An 18932-nucleotide genomic window follows, 5' to 3' on the forward strand; every position below is an offset into this window, starting at 1 on the left:
CTTAATCCCTGCCGCGAAGCGTAGAGGAATATCACTAGTTAACAAAATGAGTGATTCTGTTGGAATAGTTTAGTATAGGCATATTAAAAGTCAACCCCAAATTGTTTGTTTTGTTTAAAAACAAATTGTCATTTAACAATAAGTTGGAAGCTGGACCAGGCACTTCGAGTTGACATTAAATTTTAGATTTATATCTATATATTTAACGTATCATTTTATTCTTCATAAAAAACTTATATTTAAATTTGATGCTAATAATTACCCATTCGCATATAATAATCTATATTGAAACAACTTAACCAATCATCAACTAAACTTTCACTTTCATTTCATTGGTTAGGACTTGGGACAATTCCACTCGAATAAACATTATCAATCTACACTTAATTTCCATTAAATTTCGCTCACACATATGAATATTATGTGCAAAATGGAAAGGAACCTTCCTTGTGATTTGTCTTAAATTGTCCACATATCGATTTACGGGTCATATTTTTAAATTATTAGAGTATCGGGAGTGAGGCGTCATCACAAGACAAAATAGTGCATAGCGCCGCCAACACCATTACGGCAGGCGCTATGGGGTAATTTTTCCCCTCCCGCGATGCATTTCGTGGCGTGATCAATCATTCCCCACTCACATACATATACATACATACATATATATAAAGCCCATACATATATAACCACACTACACACTCAAGTTATATAAAACCTCTTTCTTACACAATCCGCCACTTGTCATATAACGCCCCACAGCTTTATGACTACACATGTTTGAGGCTTATATGACTTGCTATACATGTTGATTCATTGACTTCTCTCCCTTCATTAGTTGACTTTAGTCACATGATTAACCAAATTATGATTAGTAGGTACATCGTATATGTATATGTAGGCAACTTCAAACAAGAAACCAACCAGCACGAAAAGCTTGAATTGACCGATCATGGCGTCCCAGCCGGAACTCTTCGATGTTTCAGGACCGTTGCACCTGCTAACTTCTTTCGACTGGTAGGTATTAAATTCCGTGGCGGATCCAGTACCTTTTTTAATGGGTTCCTTTCGGTAGATTTTCATTAATTCTCACTATTTTTTTAAATCATAAAAAGTTCTCTGATATTTTTCCAAACCGAGTGAACCCACAAAAGAGGCCTGGATCCGCCCCTGGTATTAATATGGTTCATAATTTTGTTAACTGATTGTTGGATTTTGCTTTATAGGAGAAACACTTTTCATCGAAGATCTCTCGCTGCGAGTCTCGTTCAAGGCGTTTACAGTCTTGAACGAGACCGCCAACGAGTGAAAATGGAACAACACGAGGCACATGCTTCACCATGGTGGGAACGCTTTCATTTCCAACTGAATCACGTCCTTGTAGACGATACAGACTTATCGTATTTCGGAGCCATTTACGAGCTCAAATACGCACACCCGTGTTTCTACCAATCAACCCCGTACCCTCCAAGGTACGTCATAGCCTTTCGAGGAACACTCATCACATCTCTCACCAGATACGAAGACATGAAACTAAACATGCGGTGCGTGTTCGCTAAGCTTTACGAAAGCTTACGCTTTCGTAAAGCTTTCGAAGCAGTTTGGAACACAGTGATAGCCATTGGACCCGCAAATGTGTGGATAGCGGGACACTCGTTAGGCGCGTCGATAGCAATGCTGGTCGGGAAAAACATGGCGAAGTCGCGATATCATTTGGAAACATATCTCTTCAATCCGCCTTTCATCTCTGTGCTTCCGATCGAGCAGATGATAAAAAACGAGACGTTGAAAGATGGAGTACGCATAGCGGGTAGCTTTATGACAGCGGGCATTGCGACTGCAATGAACATTCACCGGGATGATAGTGAAGAGGATTTGTTTACGTTGTTGTCGGAATGGACGCCTTATGTGTATGTAAACCCGAGTGATCCGATTTGTTCGGAGTTTATCGGGTATTTTCAGCATAGAGAGAAGATGGATGAGATGGGTGTGGGGAAATATGAGAGGATCGCGACGCAGTATTCGTTCGGAAGTCTGGTTTCGGGGGCGATTGGGAGGGATATGGAACCGTTGCATATTGTACCGACGGCTTATATGACGGTGAACATTAGTTCGTCGGAGGATCTCCGGCAAGCTCATGGGATTGTTCAATGGTGGCAACCACATTATGAATGGCAGTCGAAGTTATACAAATTCAAGAGTCTCTAATCTTCTGTTTAATGAAACCTAATAACTTCCATGATGGTGAAAAAGTTTTTTTTTTTTTTTTTTTTTTTTTTTTTTTTTTTAAGAGTTAAATGCCTTTTTAGTCCATGTGGTTTGAGTCATTTTACGAGTTTAGTCCAAACATTTCATATTTCGTTTGTGGGTCCAAAAAGGTTTTATTGTTGCCATTTTAGTACAATAGGTTGACTTTATCCATTTTTTCTGTTAACGACAAGGGCAATTCAGTCATCTTATATGTAATTCTGTTAACTAGAAGGGCAATTCAGCCATATAAAATGACCGAATTGTCTTTTTTGTTAACAGAAAAAATGGATGAAGTTAACATAGTTGACTAAAATGGCAACGGTGAAACCTTTTTGGACCCATAAACAAAAAATGAAACCTTTAGATTAAACTGGTAAAATGGCCCAAACCACAGAACCTAAAATGACATTTAACTCTTGTTTTTAATATGAATCTTTTGTTGTGTTTTATGGTAAAGCAAATGCGAAACCCTAACATCTACTTCTTTGACATATAATGAGACATGTTATGAGTTTTAATTGTTCGATTAGTATGCCCAAGATCGATAATCAACATTACTGATAAGACATTATACTTTGGGCAACAAAGCAGAAAGAACATTTAAGTAATTGAATATTCTGACACAGATTTAGGGATAAATTATTAGTTGAATAATTCATCCAAGTTGAGAGGTTTTTTTGTAATTAAACAAAGTGGGGACATTGATTAAAGGTTAAGTTAATATTATTTATTTATTAAGCTAGTTGATAAATAATAAATAATTTTTTTTTAATAGCCAATAAATGATTATGTTAGAAAATTTTAGCATATGCTGAGGTTAAAGTCAACCCCAAGTTGTTTGTTTTGTTTATAAACCAGTTGGCAATTTATATATACTCTAATTTATAAGATAACTATGCATATGGTGGTTATACTCTATGCATAACATATGTTTTGTGCTATTGTATGTTATATGTTGAGTAATGTTGTTTGTACATTGCTATTTTGATACCACGTGTCTCCTTTATATCCACATTCACAACTTTACCTTTACTTTCTTTCTCTCTCTCACAATATAAAACGTCTGTTCTCAAAGATTCACTCAAATCACACTTCTGAATCACCAATTCAACAACCAAATTTCTTTGTGTTTGAATTGATCAGCATACGACGACATCGATAGTTACAGGTTCGTGATCTCTGCATCACATTTTCTTCTTTTGACATCGAACCCTAAGTCTTGATTATTTCATTCTTTACAGCAAGATTTTAGTTGGGTGTTTATTAACAATAAGTTGGAAGTTGGACTTGGTATTTCTTTTTACATAACAAAATTGTTCTTTATTCGATTAGACATTTGAATTCCCTTTTCCTTTTTTGATATTTTTCTTTAAAAATGTCATTAAAAAAAAACTTATATACAGAATCTTGTATAAAGTTGGCAATCTAAATTTTAATACTTTTAAGTTATAACTTACAGGGTTGAGATTCTGTACAAACAGTGCTAACTGTAAGAACCGTAAGAACAAATCTGAACCATTGATAATTTAAATCAAGGGTTATTGTTGATTATAAATAAAACCCTTATAATTAAAAATTAGTACTAACAAGTTAGGGGTAATTATGTAAAATTGCTAGTCATTTGACATTTTCAATTAAATACAAATTCCTCCAAGGTTTTTTAAACTAAAATAACTTTTATATACTTCATTATTTTTTTAAAAAAATATATACCATAAAATCAAGTATTTTTTTATCTTTAATATGAGTACCATATTGCTATACTTTTTTTTATTTATAAAAGTAACTTTTAAAAAAATTACCAAAAGTTGTTTTATAATTGTGCTGATAATGTGCTGATTATGTGTTAATTACAATATAATTGCCCATCGAGATATTTCATAAAATTTGTTAAATATTATTCCCATAAGATTTTATCCTGCTTGAAGGTGATTTGAATCAGCACTTTGAAAACTAACTAACACGTGTATTAACAACACTTTAAAAACATACCAGCACATATGCTAACAACACTTTAAAAACATATCAGCACATATGCTAACAGAACTTTAAAAACATACCAGCACATGTGTAAACAACACATTAAAAACATATTGAAAAAAAATAAGTAGCACATGTTTTAGCAGCACTTGAAAAACAAGCACAACAGGGAATTAAATTTGTTTTTTGCTGCACTTGAAAAACAAGCACAACAGGAAACTAAATTTATTTAAATACACATGCTAACTGCGTAAGGAAAAATTAATTTCAAGTTTTTATTTTAGTTTATCTGTTTATTTCTTTATTTGAATTTTTGGTACTTATCTTTATTGACTTTTATCTTAGTTTAAAACAATCATATAGTTGTAATAATTTGTTACAAAGTGTTGATTAACAAATTGCATGTTGTTGGCGGAGATTGTGCTGATTAACAAAGTGCCTATTGTTGCGATTTGTGAAGATTGTGCTGATTTACAAAGTGCCTGTTGTTGAAAATTTTCAAATTTTGATTTGAAATAGTGCATGAATATAGGGGATAATTAAAATTTGGAATTAATTAATTCAAAAAATAGAGTGATAAAGTCTAAAATACCCTTGTCTAGTTTTTTTAATGAAAGACACATGTCTAATAGTAGTTGGTTCTTATAGTTCTTACACATATCGAGGTTTGTATTTGATCCCGTCTCATAACTTACAAACGGATAATAGTCGTAGTAACAAATTAACCAATGAGACTTTTAACTTTTATTTTCTTTATCAACATCAAATCCAACTCATTTATTTATCATGAGGATTATGCAAGTATGATTGCCTTAGGAGTGACATTAGGGGTGTAAACGAGTTGGACTGAGCTCGAGCCTAGCTCGACTTGTCATGTTAGTCGGGCTTGGCTCGTCATGTTTTTATGAAGCTCGGCTCGGTTCAAGCCTACTTACTTGAGCTTGAGCTCGGCTCGCGAATAAAACCTTAAACTCGGGCTCGGCTCATCATGTTTTTATGAAGCTCAAGCTCGGCTTGATTCAAGCCAACTTACTTGAGCTCGAGCTCAACTCGTGAATAAAACCCAAAACTTGGGCTCCGCTTGTCATGTTTTTATAAAGCTCGAGCTCGCCCCGATTCAAGCCAACTTACTTGAGCTCGAGCTCGGCTCACAAATAAAACCCAAAACTCGGGCTCGGCTCGTCATGTTTTTATGAAGCTCGAGCTCGGCTCGATTCAAGTCTACTTACTTGAGCTCGAGCTCGGCTCGCGAATAAAACCCAAAATATGGGCACGGCTCGAGCTATTTTGAGAACAACGTCAAACGAGTTAAAAGTTTGTCTCGAGCTCGCTTTAATGTCGCTTAAACAAGCCAAAGCTCAGCTCGAGCTCGGCTCGCTAATGTTATTATCATTATTATATATTATATATAAAAAAACTAAAATTTTGTTTGGGCTCATTAAGGCTCGCGAGCGTAAACGGGCTTTGTATTTTAGACTTGAGCTCTGGCTCGATAACTAAACGAGCTCTATTTCGGGCTCGAGCTCGTTAAGGCTCCGCCCGTTCAAGTTTTTAGCCGAGCCGATCCCGAGTAGCTCTCGAGCCTCCAGACTTGTTTACACCCCAGAGTGACACTGGTTAATTTGCTAGTGTAAATTATTATCGACTAATGAGTTATTGAGTTGTAGTTTGGATTACCAGAATCCACTTAGCTCAAACTTAAAATACATCGTTAGGAATTAGACACTGATATAACTTGGTGGCAACACACATTCTAGGAATATATTATACAGAATGTTGATTAAGGGAAGTTTCATTTGCTAATTTGACTTCTGTCACATTGATTAGTTGAATTTAGTTTCATGATTAACCAGTTTATAATGATCAGTAGGTATACATACCAATATACCATATATGTATAAAGTGTGCACTTTCAAAGAAGAAATCAACCAGCACGAGAAGCTCGAATTGACCGATCATGGCGTCGCAGCCCGAAATCTTCGACGTGTTAGGGCCGTTGCGCCTGCTAACCTCTTTCGATTGGTACGTTTTCCTGTTCGTAATGTTGGTTTTGTTTATCCAGTTTGATTTATGAATGCTTGTTCGATTCCGCTTTACAGGAGAAGGAGTTCTCATCGAAGATCCCTCGTTGCGAGCCTCGTTCAAGGTGTTTACAGTCTGGAACACGACCGCCAACGAGGATGTGTCCTGAACATGAACCAACACGAGGCTCATGCTTCTCCATGGTGGGAACGATTTCACTTCCAGTTGAATAATGTTCTTGTAGACGATAGTGACTTATCGTATTTCGGAGCCATTTACGAGCTCAAATACGCACATCCGTGTTTCTACCAATCAAGCCCTCACCCTCCGAGGTACGTCATAGCCTTTCGAGGAACACTCATCACGAATTTCACCAGATATGAAGACATGAAACTAAACATGCGGTGAGTCTCGCTAAACTTTACGAAAGCTTACGCTTTTGAGCATGTATGATTTGATAATTGATAATGAAAGTATACATGCTATACTTAAAATTACGTGATTGTTTGTTGATGATACATAGGAATTAGTGTTGTTCACGAGCCGAACTAAAGTCAGCTCGAGCAACTTGACTCAAATACCCAACCGAGTTAAAAAATCTTACACCCTAACTCCGCTTATTTACAGATTATTAAACTAAGTCTTCTCGTGGCTTGTTATTTCAAGAAAATTTAATGTTCGAGATTTTGGTAAGTTGTTCAAAGATCCTGTCGTTTGTTTCAAGACGTCACATGACGCCAGACAATGTTTCAAGAAGATTTTCATAATCTAGTTGTAGCCATAGCTATAGCGATGACAGATCAATGGAGATCGAAGTTGAACTGACGGTTGTCAGAGCATATCGGAGTGCTGGCAGAGGATGACAACGGCATATCAATGGTGATCGAAGTTGAAGTGATTGTGATTGGAGCAGAGTAGCAGACCCCGGATGGTGATTATAGTCTATGCAATTAATATCGGTAATATATCGGTTATCGGTCCCATGGAAAATATCAGTGTCATTCGATACTAATATTATCGGCGATATTTGATGGATATATCACCGATATTGTTGGGATCCTATCAGTTTACAGTTAACGGCTTCTCATGGTTACAAACAGGAAGGATTGCCAGATAACATGATTCAATGGCTTACTGTTGAAGATCAAAGACATTTGAATTTAACACCGTGCGCCATCCTTCGGTGTGTTTTGAATTGACCAGACTTTCTGATTGATATAACTCACTTCTGTATGCCTGGATCTCTTGATTTTCTCTTGATTTTTCTGTAACTCAAGCGAAAAACGAGGGTAATTGAAAAGATTCTTGAATATACGTCGGTCGGAATTCAAATAGATCAGGCTAGACGGTATTCATAATGTTTTGGCTTTTCCTGGTGATCCTCCACGTGGTCGGCATAAGTTTGTAAAGATCCAGGGCGGGTTTGCATGTGCTCTAGATCTGGCATGAATTCCCTAAAGACCCATTATTGATCCTTGATTAATCATATCTTATTACAAGTTTGTGACGATTCATTGTCCTAATGCTACTAAAATCCTAACTTTTATCTACGGTTTAATGTGTCGCAACGCACAGGTCTAGCTTGGCGCAACCCGCAGACAGGTTAAACCCCTAGCTGAGTTAAAAATAAAATTATCTCAAGCTCGGCATGCTTACAAACATAGCCGATTTCGAGCAACTTTCAACCCACAAGCTACTTGAACAGTCGTAACAGCAGTCAGTAAAAAAATCAAAATATTTATAAGCATGAGCATTTATTACTATCATGTGTTATATCAGTAAGCTTAATCATGTGTTGATAAATGCAGACAGTTTTTATTTGGTTTATAACATACATTATGATGAAGCCAGCAATCAGCATGCATGTAAATCCAGTAACACCAGAGGCGAAGTATTGTGGGTGCCCGGGGGTGCACCCGCCCACCCCAATATTTCGGTTAAAAGTGTACAAGTTCCGATTTTTCGTCCGAAAATTTTAAAATTATATAGGATCGCCCCCCGATTATTTTTCCAAAACTGTATATCCTAAATATTTATAAACTTTGTATATAAATGACGGGTAGTTTGGTAAATATACACTTTGTTTTATTTGGAACTATTATTATTTGACCTGATTTGAATCGAATAGCCAACCCGACCCGACCCGACCCGACTCGAAACATAACGATAGGAAAAAAAATTTTGGGTCTCGTCACTTTACGCCCCCTCGAAACTTTTGGTCAAGCTCCGCCACTGAGTAACACCAATAAACTTCCATGAACAAATCATCATACTCATGCTTTTATCTTATAACATCATATGGAACGAAAGAAACAAGTCACCAATTCATTACTTTTTAAGTCCCTAAATGTATAAAAACAACATAAACATGTTTATGCCGTTACCTGCTCACCGGCTGCACCATTCTCTTGCACCTTCACCTCACCCTCACCCTCACCGTCACCCATTTCCGCCACAACCCTGCCACCAGACTCGTCCTCATCCTCCGCATCACCCTTATCACCGAACAACTTCGACGGCAACAATGACGAAACAGCAGCTCGTGCACTAGCCTTCGCTCTCTCCGCTTCTTCAGCTTCTTTAGCAGCCGCTTCCGCTTTCTCTCGTTCGATATCCGCCATTAAATTCACCAGATCATCTTCTCTCTCTTCCTTCCGCAGCTCCTCCCTCACAAACTCCTGCAACTCATCCGAGAAATCCAATGGATCCTCCCTCAACATTTTCCCGATAATTTCAAGAACTTCATCGTGCTTCTTGACATCGAACAACGCTTTCATTATAAACTTGTAACTATCATCATCCATCCTCAGCTTCGGCACCATCATATCGAAAAACGACTTCGCTTCATCAACTTTCCCGACTTTCACCAACTCGTCGATCAGCCGGTTATAAACGCCCAAATTCGGCCTCAGTTTCGACTCCACCATCGTCTTGAAATACGCAGCAGCGTCATCGTGACGGTTTTCTTTAAAACAAGTATCCATCAACACAACGAAAGTGTACTCATCCAGACTCACCCCTTTCTCACTCATACTGTTATACAATCCTTCCGCTTTACCCAACAAACCATTCTTGCACAACTGTTCAATCAGATTATTATACGAAAGCGTATCTGGATAACACCGTTTCTCCCCCATGCTTTCAAACACGTTAATCGCGTCGTTAAACCTCTTTTCCGCACAATACCCATCCACCATCACATTATAACTTCCCAGATTAACCGTCAACAGTTTCGGCGGATTATGCTTCTCAAGCATTTCATCGAACACCTTCAGCGCAACATCAAACTTCCCATTTTTACACAACGCATCCAAGACCGAATTATACGCAACCGCACTCATCTTAATCTTCGAACCCCCCAACGCTTCCTCACAACACTCCATCGCTTCCTTCTCCATCCCCTTCAAAAAAAACCCTTTCATCACACTTCCATACACAACCCCGTTCGACACAAACCCGCCTAATTTCTCCTTCAATTCATCATACAAACCAAAAATCCCTTCGTGATCCCCGTTCTTCGCGTACCCCGACATCAAATAACTATAAACGACCGGGTCCGCTTCGAACCCTTTCGAAATCATCTCATCTTTAATCTCTAAAGCCCTGTCTACCTTACCATCATCAACAAGCCCTTTGACAATAATCCGATACGTCGTTGTGTTCGGATCAAATGGAGCGCTATCAACCAACTGTTTATACTGCTCCATAGCAGTATCGATTTTCCGACAGTCCATATAAGTACTAATAATCAAATTATACGTGACAACATTAGCGGCGATCGCCGCCTGTGTGATAAACCTATGGAGATTAAGCAATTCGGCGTATTTCGACTGACGATAACACGCGGTCATAACCGCATTACAAGTAAAAATAGTGGGCTTACAGTTGGAATAAACCGAGTGGCGAGTTAACAAAACAGCTTCTTGTAGATCATTTTCACGGATTAGTTTGAGGATTCTGTTGTGGAGGTTGAGACGGTTACCGGTGAGGAGTGAGACGTGTTCCGGGAGTTTAGGGGCGTTAGGGTTAGTGTTAGCGGTTGGGGTGGGGCGGGGTTGGGTGGGGGAACGAAGGGCGTTGAGTGGAGGTTCGATTCGGAGACGGCGTTTGCGGCGGCGGCGTTCGGCGGCGGCGTCTTCTGGAGTGGCGTAGGAGAGGTGGCGGAGGGGTGGCAGGGTTCGGGGGAGTGGGTGGTGGGTGCGGATGAGGGTTTTGAGGTGGTGGAAGAATGTGGGTTTTGAAAGAGCCATGGTGTGATTTAGGGTTCTGACGAGGGTTTGAGGGTTTAAGCAGGGTGGAGAAGATAGGTATGATGTGTGTGATGGGTTATATGGTGGAGCCGGGTATGGGGAATCGGATATGGGTTATTAACGGAGTATTAATAAATAATAAATAATAAATAATAAATAATAAATAAATATTTAATAGATGAGTAATGAGGAATTTTATTGTTTGGGGGTATTCGCAGGTTTAATATTTCAAAACTAGGAAGAGAGATGGCGGAAGAAGAGAACGGGGCGGCGACCGGCGGCGGCGGCGGCGGCGGCGGAGAGTTTTACCTGCGGTATTACGTAGGGCACAAGGGGAAGTTCGGTCACGAGTTTTTGGAGTTTGAGTTCCGACCAGACGGTAAACTTCGTTACGCTAATAACTCAAACTACAAGAACGATACGATGATCCGTAAAGAGGTCTTCCTTACTCCTTCTGTTCTCAAGGAATGTCGCCGTATTGTCTCCGATTCTGAGGTTGTTATTTTCTTTCTTGTCTCTTTTAATTTTAGTCGTCCTTAGGGTTTGTTTGTTTGTTTGTTTGTTTGTTTCACAGTTTTACAAATTGTTTGTTTGTGGGTAATTAATTACTTGAATGTTAGTTTAGGGTCATTGGCTGACTAATTTTTAGCGAATAAGATTGTTGTAAATTATTTTGAAACGGCCAGCGTTGTCAATAGCGATGATAGCAGTTGCTATCGCACGCTTCGTAGCGGTGCGATCTATCTTGCAATCTGATGGTTAGCAACTCCGTAGCGGAAAAATAATGGGAATTTGTGTTTTTTTGTGTTAATATAAATATCAATGCCCAATAGGGTTCTTTTTTTTTCTGTTTTAATACAAGTATTTAATATAAAGAGCGTATTTAGATGAAATATACATGTAATGTAAAGTATTTCTTAAATTTTATTTTAGCGTATCGCTAAACATGAAATGGCTCTCGCTATTTAATCGCTGTTGCTACATAACGTATAGGTAGCTTGTCGCTATCGTCCGCTATTCGCTATTGACAACCATAGTTATCAATAGCATCCATAGCGGACGCTATCGCGAATAGTGTAGCGACGCGGCCATATGCCGCTACAAGGTGCTATGCGACCAAATAGCGACGTCCGACGGCAGATTCCGGCGCCGGCGCTGCAACTTCTGCTGGAAACGAGGAAGAGGGAAACCAGAGGCTCAAATTGATGGAAAGAAAGAAGCGGTAACTTGTTTTGATGGCATTCATAGTAGTTTTCCCACGGCTTTTCTGTAATTTCATGGCGGCGGTGGATCTTGACGGCGGAGGTTACAAATGGGGTGACGACGAATTAGATATTTAGGTTTAAATTAGTTTGTGTAATTTTACAATTTAGCCCCTCTGTCTTTCCGTAGTTTACATTTATCCTCTAACTTGTAAATTTTTACATAAAAAGAGTGAAATTAGTTTGTGTATTTTAACATTTAACCCCCTCTATCTTCACCAGTTTACATTTGGTTCTTAAACTTACAAATCTATACATATAAAGTATAAAATTAACATTATAATATATGCATATAATAATAAATAGCTATATTTTTTATGTTTAAAATTTTCTACTCCCTTATCGCTAAACACGAAATAGCGGGCGCTATAGGCTCGCCTCTGCTATATTCATAAATTACTTGAATTTCCGAAGACTAAAAGGCTAAAATGGTGTTGGTGTTGTATGTGTTTTATTGTAGATTATGAAGGAAGACGATAACAGCTGGCCAGAGCCAGACCGTGTTGGACGGCAAGAGCTTGAGATTGTGATGGGCAATGAGCACATATCTTTCACTACTTCAAAGATTGGTTCACTCATGGACGTGCAGACCAGTAAAGACCCTGAAGGCCTCCGTATCTTCTATTATCTTGTTCAGGTTTGTAATCGATTTCGGTAGTTGATGTTAGCCCGAGTTCCGTACATCTTGATTTTATTCTCATGATGAGTTGTCGTTTGGGGTGACATAATGTTGTAAAAATGCATATGTAGGCTACCCGACTACCTAACTATTCGACTTTTTTCTTTAAGGCCATTTGTATACTGAAACTACTGTATATAGGCCATCCAAGTATGTTTCTTGTTTAATTTAAGAAAAAATTACAAGTTTTGTCCTTTATCTTTATACCACTTTTCAGGCGGTGTCCTTTTTAACGAATGTTGACAGGCGGTGTCCTTTACTAGGTATTTTGTTGCAAGTTTAGTCCTTTACACCCAACCCAGTTAAAAAACCCTGTTAATTGTTGACAGGCGGTGTCCTTTACTAGGTATTTTGTTGCAACTTTAGTCCTTTACCTAGGTATTTTGTTGCAAGTTTAGTCCTTTACACCCATCAATTAACAGGGTTTTTTAATCGGGTTGGGTGTAAAGGACTAAACTTGCAACAAAATACCTAGTAAGGACACCGCCTGTCAACATTCGTTAAAAAGGACACCGCCTGAAAAGTGGTATAAAGATAAAGGACAAAACTTGTAATTTTTCCTTAATTTAAACCAACTCGGGCTAAAAGCATGCCAGATGACGAGAATGCCCTTAGTTTGTCTTAGAAGACAACATTTTAATATATTAGGCTATAACACGTTGACGCCTCATCAAATGTATTTCTGACTTTCCGAATGTTTATTAGGGAACTTTCGTCGAACATCTTTTTTTTTTCTTTTTACAAAAGTTGGTATATAAATGAAACCAAAATATATACTTGGGTGGCCTCCACATATGTTTTCCCTGTAATTCATTCTAGGTAGTTAAAGGCTCAACTCTCAAGGTACAAAGAATGGGCCTGTCACCTATGCGTAAGCGCATGCTCGAGACAAGCAAGGCACACACCTTGTCCAGGCCATTCTTGGATGTTTTAGACTTGTTTATGGCTGGTTTAGATTGGTTTGTTTAGGCTGGTTCAGACTGTTTGAAACTAGTTTTGGTCGGTTTAGGCGCCTTTTGCGCCTTGCTACACTCAAGCTTGGTTTAAAAAAGCGGGAAGCTCACAAAAGCGACAAGGTCTAAAATCGAAGCGCAAATCGCAAAAGCAGCGGGCTTTTCGTACGTGAGGCGCAAGGTGCTTATATATATATATATATATATATATATATTTATATATATATTTATATATATATATCCTATAGACTTTTAGCATCCCTTACCCAAAATATAGTGATAAATAAGGTTTGTGTATGATTTAATGTATAAATCACTTAATGTACAACCACTTTAAAGCACAAAAACACCTTATGTACAAAAAGCGCGCGCACCTCAGTGGGATTTTTTTTCCAAAAAAGCTCACTTTTGTGCGCTTTTTGTACAGAGCTCGCCTTATGTCACACAAGGCGCAGCTCTTTGGTGCGTTTTTTTAAACCAAGCACTCAAGGCGGTTTTGGTGCGTCACTTGACTACATAGATTTGATCATTACTCTTTTAGTTATCGGATCAACAACCTCTTTTAAAGCCTGTCATGATCCCTCTTTCTTTTTGTCTTTTCAAGCTTTGTTGGTGGAATACACGGGCGGAGTTATCGTTTTATAGATTTGGATGATCTTGAAAATCGGACACTTCTTTAGGGAGAATCGTATGGATTCTAACTAAACTATTCTCGAACTGATGAAACTTAAGAGTAACATGTGGGTGTATGCCTTCACTTTGTTTGTTAATGAAAGTTGAAATTTGCAGGACTTGAAGTGCTTCGTGTTCTCGCTAATATCACTCCATTTCAAGATCAAGCCAATTTAAGGAACTCCTCTTGGTACGGTCATATCTTTCGAGGATTGCACAAGTTGATGTTTTATGTGATTTAAGTTATCATTCCGAACCAAGAAAACCGTATAATGGGCTTGTACCGTTTTCTTAAATATACTGTATAAGGCGATTATAATCAAGTGTTTTAATACGGTTTCAAAGCTTCGACATGATACTGGTTAGGAAAAGAATGTCCCCAATATAAATATTACGCTAAACATAATTAAATTAAACATAGCTAATTTAACAAAATAAATAACAAAAAGAATAGAAAACAAATGAAGGCTAGCATCTGTGGAACGAACACATCCTTGACAAACGACAAACATCATACAAGCGCAAATGCTATGCATGTGTTTGCCACAAACGTCCAGGTGACATCTATATAGGAACCCGCACACATGATGGCGGATATAAATAGCTTCTCCTTGTGTCATTGGTAGTCTTGCAGCGCGCCGGCCAGAGTTAACATGTTCTTTTCGTGGTTATCACTTCCGTTCATCTTCTACATACCCTTGCCCAAGTGCATATTTTTTCGTTGGCCCTGACCTTTGTGTTAATCAAGTTTTTTTTTTTATCGGGTCTTATGTTAGTGTGTTTTTAGTCTTTGTTGTATGGTGGTCGGACTCGGGACAAAACCTGTTGTCTGTATGAACATTAGCCCAATTGAAGGATGATTTGAACCCCAAAATATATTGCACCATGAATCTAAAAGGAAACAAACTTCTGAATCCATACTTACTGTGTTTTTCTTAACTCTTTTTTTTGAACGGTGGAATTCTATGATTTATAGAATAGGGCCAGCGTATGCTGTAAAAACCCGAGTGTTTTTCTTAACTACCACCTCATAATGACCCCAACAAATGGTGCTAATTACATTTACTTTCATTTGAGCAGTTGTGTTCGGTTAAAAACATCAACTCTTGACTCAAAACAAACATAAAATGTTTGTAAATTGTTATAATCAAGCTGCAAATGCATCAGTAAAGGAGTTGGTTGGTTGTAAAATGTTTGTAAACTGGTGATAATCTACCTATAAATTAAATAATAATAATAATAATAATAATAATAATAATAATAATAATAATAATAATAATAATAATAATAATAATAATAATATCAAAAATATTCGTCACTGGCCGCCAACAGTCTGAACTTTAAAAATAACCACTGGCAGTCCCAACTATTAACATATTGGCCTCTAATGAACCCTAATTAACAGGACACTAACGCAGGTAGTCTCCGGTTGCCGGAAAAAGGTTCCTAAAGGTCCTATCTAAGGTTATAAAGAGGTTTGGGACGAAAATGTTGCATTTTCTGGCCAAAAAGTTGACTTTTTCAGGCAAAAATAAGTTTTCCGCCGACCTCGATAATTAGGACTTTTACTAGAAAAATGTTCTTAAAGGTCTGTAATAAGTTTACAAAGAGGTTTGGGATGAAAATGTTGAGTTTTCCGGCCAAAAACGTTTTTCCGGTGATCGGAGACTAACGGCGCTAGGGTTCTGTTAGTCAGGGTCCATTGGAGACCAATATATTAATAGTTGGGACTGCTAGTGGTTATTTTTTAAGTTGAGATTGTTTGCGGCCAACTGCGACTAGTTGAGATTATTAAAATCCAATATTCCTTTATTTAACTTGGTAGACATGACAACACAAAACCTGAATATATAAATATTTTTTTATTACTTTTGGGTCGTGTTTCAAGATGTGATAAGAATTGCCACCCCTGATTGCTTTCTTCCTTGATCGTTATAAAGACTATATACAAACGTGTGACGAAGCTAACAATGAGTTGTGTTGTAGGAACTCTCCAAATATATAGAGCACATGACACTCGAACCATGCTTAATTTGCTAAACACATTTCTTTACAGTTCGGTTAGCTTTTTGTATTTCCATTTTGGATGACTAAATACCTCTTAAATATAAAGCAATTTCTTTTGGATCATTTTCATTTGAAACAACTTCTCTTACAAAACATTCTCCCATATTGTTTTACTAAAATGTTTTATATAAACTATTTTATTATACTAAGGTCAATATTGCCCGGCTCTATAACTATTGTTGTGTTATCTACTGGTGGGTTAACTACAAAATGACAATTATCACCGTCAATCAATTAACTGACTCATTTGTAAAAAGTTGTGACATTTTATTGAAATGTTGTACTGATTTCTCGTGTATACATAGAAATACTCTGGTCAGATTTTGGTACGTGATTTCATATCAGATTACCTACTCGTTTTTTATCTCCCTCAGAATTATCCGATTGAAATTTGTGATAAGTACAAACGAAGTAATTCAATTTGAAAGTGTTTATAGAGATATCCAAGTTATCACGAATGTAAATTACAAACCTACAAGTTCAATGATTTATGAAGAGAAAACTTAATAAAATACACTTAACCATGTCACGTTACATCAAATATAAACACAATCATAATCACAATGATCTTGCACACCACACTACATAGCATACATTTAGATTACTAAAACACTCTTATACCTTGTTCAGTGAAACATCAATTTATCATACAATTAAACCAAACACATATTTTTCAAAAGAACTGCAACCGCTTTATCCGTGGCTTCCACCGCCATAACCATGTCCACCACCATGAGCTCCACCACCTCCACCAGACCCGTACCCATAACCAGATCCTGAACCACTCCCACTTCCACTCCCAGACCCATAACCAAACCCATACCCCTTACCAAACCCATGAGGAGACCGGCCTGAACCCGACCCGTAACCCCACCCACCCCCAGGGCTTGACCCATAACCCCAACTACTGTCCCAGTTGGAACCATGGGCTGATCCAGTAGTTGAAGTTGAAGTTGAAGTGGACATTTGGTTCACAAGGGTTTTTCTTCCACCTTTAGGGTTGTATGCCAAAGTGGCAGTAATTAAGAAGAGAATGATAAGTAGAGCAATTTGGTAGGTTTTGAAATGCATTTTGTTGGGTTTTATTTATGTTTGTTCAAGGATTCAGGATGTTTTTATAGTGGTTGATACGAGTGTCCACTTTGTTGGATAAAGATTAGATAACATATAATATTGTTATTATGGGATGAAGAAATATATGGTGCATGAGGGGTGTTTATGTAAATTTAGCATGTATTATCTAATGGGCCTCCCTGAGTAGCCGTGAATGGTGGTAAGGTCCCTAGTGCACACTTGTGATTTGAACAATGTTATTACAATATTTTGTAGGGGCGACAATTTTTGACACGATCTATCAACTTGATACGAAAAAAAAAAACAAGTTTAGGTCGATTAATACGATTCGTATTAAAAACATGTTGAGTTCGGTTTGACCCGTATAAAAGGAGTTGACTTGTTAACTCGTTTAACTATTTAGATTTTTTTTTTATATTTTTGTTTCTTTTTTTGCTTCTATTTTACTTGGGCAAATAGGCAATTAGTCATTATAATGTTAGTTTTGACACATTATATTATTAACATGTCACACTTATATTAAACATTAAACATGTTATCGATAACCCGCTTAAAACACAACTCACTTAAAAATCGTCTAATTGTATGGCTCATTTAAAAATACAGGTTAAACGGGTCAGGTTGACCCACATTTATATGTGTGCAGGTTAGGGTTGAAATCTATAATTAGAAAAATAATATGGGCCAGGTTCGGGTTGAACATTTCAACCCACCAACCCGCAACCTGGCAACCATTGGCGCAGCTTCTATAGGGCGGGAGGGGGCGGCCGACCCCCTGAACTTTTCGCTCGATAGTGGAGAGTTTGTAGTTTTCGTATAGAACTGTTTGGGTATATACGTTTTCGCCCCCCCCCCCCCCGTCTTATAGAAATTTTTGGGTATATAAGTTTTCAACCCACCGGTCGGAAATCTCAAGCTTCGTCACTGCCGGCAACCCATTAACCCGACACGATTGACACCCCTGTTATTTTGAACATAACATTTATTACGATTCTTATGGTCCTACGCATGCACACTGCTACAAAAATCTTCATTTGATTTGATTTGATTCCGGTTGAGCATTGCTCTAAGGCCACTTGGTATACTCTAACATCCATAGGCGTTAATCCTAGAAGGGTGTTAAGAGGCATTAAAAGCTTCATATGTTAAGAAGTTAACCAGGAGATCAGAGAGAGGGAGGGAATCAAGCATTGCAAAATTTACACACACACACAACATGCTATATATGTATTTTAATTAATTTAAGGGGCGTTAATGTGGGTTAAACCATTTCCTTGTTGTGAGGTAAAGTGAAAGAGGGTCAAATAGGTGATGTGACGTCTACGAGTAATTAAGGGGTGTGAAAGTATACCCCATAACCTAACAATTCCTTAACAAAACATTTGTTACCATATTTACGTTCATTTATTATGAATTTATGATAATTAGGGTTAGACTATATGCACATAGTACAAATTTCATTTCATCCTTAGGGTGTAAGGGGTGCTCACCTAAGAGGTGAGTCCCCTCTCTTACGCCCAACCAATCCTTGTGTGCCACGTCAACTCCTCTCTTAAACTCCCCTAACACCCTAAATTGATGGCGGCACTCCCCTCTTAGGTGAATTGGTTTTTTTTTTTTTTTAAAAAAAAAAAAAAAAAGGAAGCTGTGATTGGACCGCCCCTCTCTCTCTCCTCCCTCTCTCTTCGGTGAGCCGCCACCGGTTTCCTGTCCCGATTTCCTCTCC

General features: G+C 37.9%; 4 protein-coding genes and 1 non-coding gene across 5 annotated transcripts; 3 read left to right on the plus strand and 2 right to left on the minus strand.

Annotated features, from left to right (window-relative positions):
- Positions 1-836: 836 nt before the first annotated feature.
- Positions 837-2356, plus strand: LOC110912760 (GDSL esterase/lipase At4g10955). Its single transcript, XM_022157561.2, has 2 exons — positions 837-1014; positions 1224-2356. The coding sequence occupies exons 1-2, from the start codon at positions 950-952 to the stop codon at positions 2203-2205; spliced, it is 1047 nt and encodes a 348-aa protein (XP_022013253.1). The 5' UTR covers positions 837-949; the 3' UTR covers positions 2206-2356.
- Positions 2357-3343: 987 nt separating this feature from the next.
- LOC110910707 lies at positions 3344-7664 on the plus strand. The gene is made up of 3 exons (XR_004880331.1): positions 3344-3415; positions 6098-6249; positions 6327-7664. It is a non-coding gene; the product is annotated as an uncharacterized LOC110910707 (transcript).
- An 841-nt stretch (positions 7665-8505) lies between these two features.
- On the minus strand, positions 8506-10586 carry LOC110912761 (pentatricopeptide repeat-containing protein At3g49240, mitochondrial). The gene has a single exon (XM_022157562.2). The coding sequence runs from the start codon at positions 10497-10499 to the stop codon at positions 8622-8624; it is 1878 nt and encodes a 625-aa protein (XP_022013254.1). The 5' UTR covers positions 10500-10586; the 3' UTR covers positions 8506-8621.
- Positions 10587-10694: 108 nt separating this feature from the next.
- Positions 10695-14414, plus strand: LOC110912762 (protein mago nashi homolog). Its single transcript, XM_022157563.2, has 3 exons — positions 10695-10994; positions 12222-12398; positions 14183-14414. Exons 1-3 carry the CDS (start codon positions 10746-10748, stop codon positions 14240-14242), a joined length of 486 nt encoding a protein of 161 aa, XP_022013255.1. The 5' UTR covers positions 10695-10745; the 3' UTR covers positions 14243-14414.
- Positions 14415-16592: 2178 nt separating this feature from the next.
- Positions 16593-17257, minus strand: LOC110912763 (glycine-rich cell wall structural protein 2-like). Its single transcript, XM_022157566.2, has one exon. The coding sequence runs from the start codon at positions 17201-17203 to the stop codon at positions 16826-16828; it is 378 nt and encodes a 125-aa protein (XP_022013258.1). The 5' UTR covers positions 17204-17257; the 3' UTR covers positions 16593-16825.
- Positions 17258-18932: the final 1675 nt, after the last annotated feature.

The sequence above is a fragment of the Helianthus annuus genome, chromosome 15 (assembly GCF_002127325.2).
Source record: "Helianthus annuus cultivar XRQ/B chromosome 15, HanXRQr2.0-SUNRISE, whole genome shotgun sequence".
Lineage (NCBI taxonomy): Eukaryota > Viridiplantae > Streptophyta > Magnoliopsida > Asterales > Asteraceae > Helianthus > Helianthus annuus.

Excerpts from the sequence above, each read along its gene's own strand:
- LOC110912762 (XM_022157563.2), top strand. The coding sequence starts at position 10,746 with ATGGCGGAAGAAGAGAACGGGGCGGCGACCGGCGGCGGCGGCGGCGGC. Across the intron at positions 10,995-12,221 it reads GTATTGTCTCCGATTCTGAG|ATTATGAAGGAAGACGATAA; the intron begins GTTGTTATTTTC and ends GTTTTATTGTAG. Across the intron at positions 12,399-14,182 it reads TCTTCTATTATCTTGTTCAG|GACTTGAAGTGCTTCGTGTT; the intron begins GTTTGTAATCGA and ends TGAAATTTGCAG.
- LOC110912761 (XM_022157562.2), bottom strand. The coding sequence starts at position 10,499 with ATGGCTCTTTCAAAACCCACATTCTTCCACCACCTCAAAACCCTCATC.
- LOC110912763 (XM_022157566.2), bottom strand. The coding sequence starts at position 17,203 with ATGCATTTCAAAACCTACCAAATTGCTCTACTTATCATTCTCTTCTTA.
- LOC110912760 (XM_022157561.2), top strand. The coding sequence starts at position 950 with ATGGCGTCCCAGCCGGAACTCTTCGATGTTTCAGGACCGTTGCACCTG. Across the intron at positions 1,015-1,223 it reads CTGCTAACTTCTTTCGACTG|GAGAAACACTTTTCATCGAA; the intron begins GTAGGTATTAAA and ends TTTGCTTTATAG.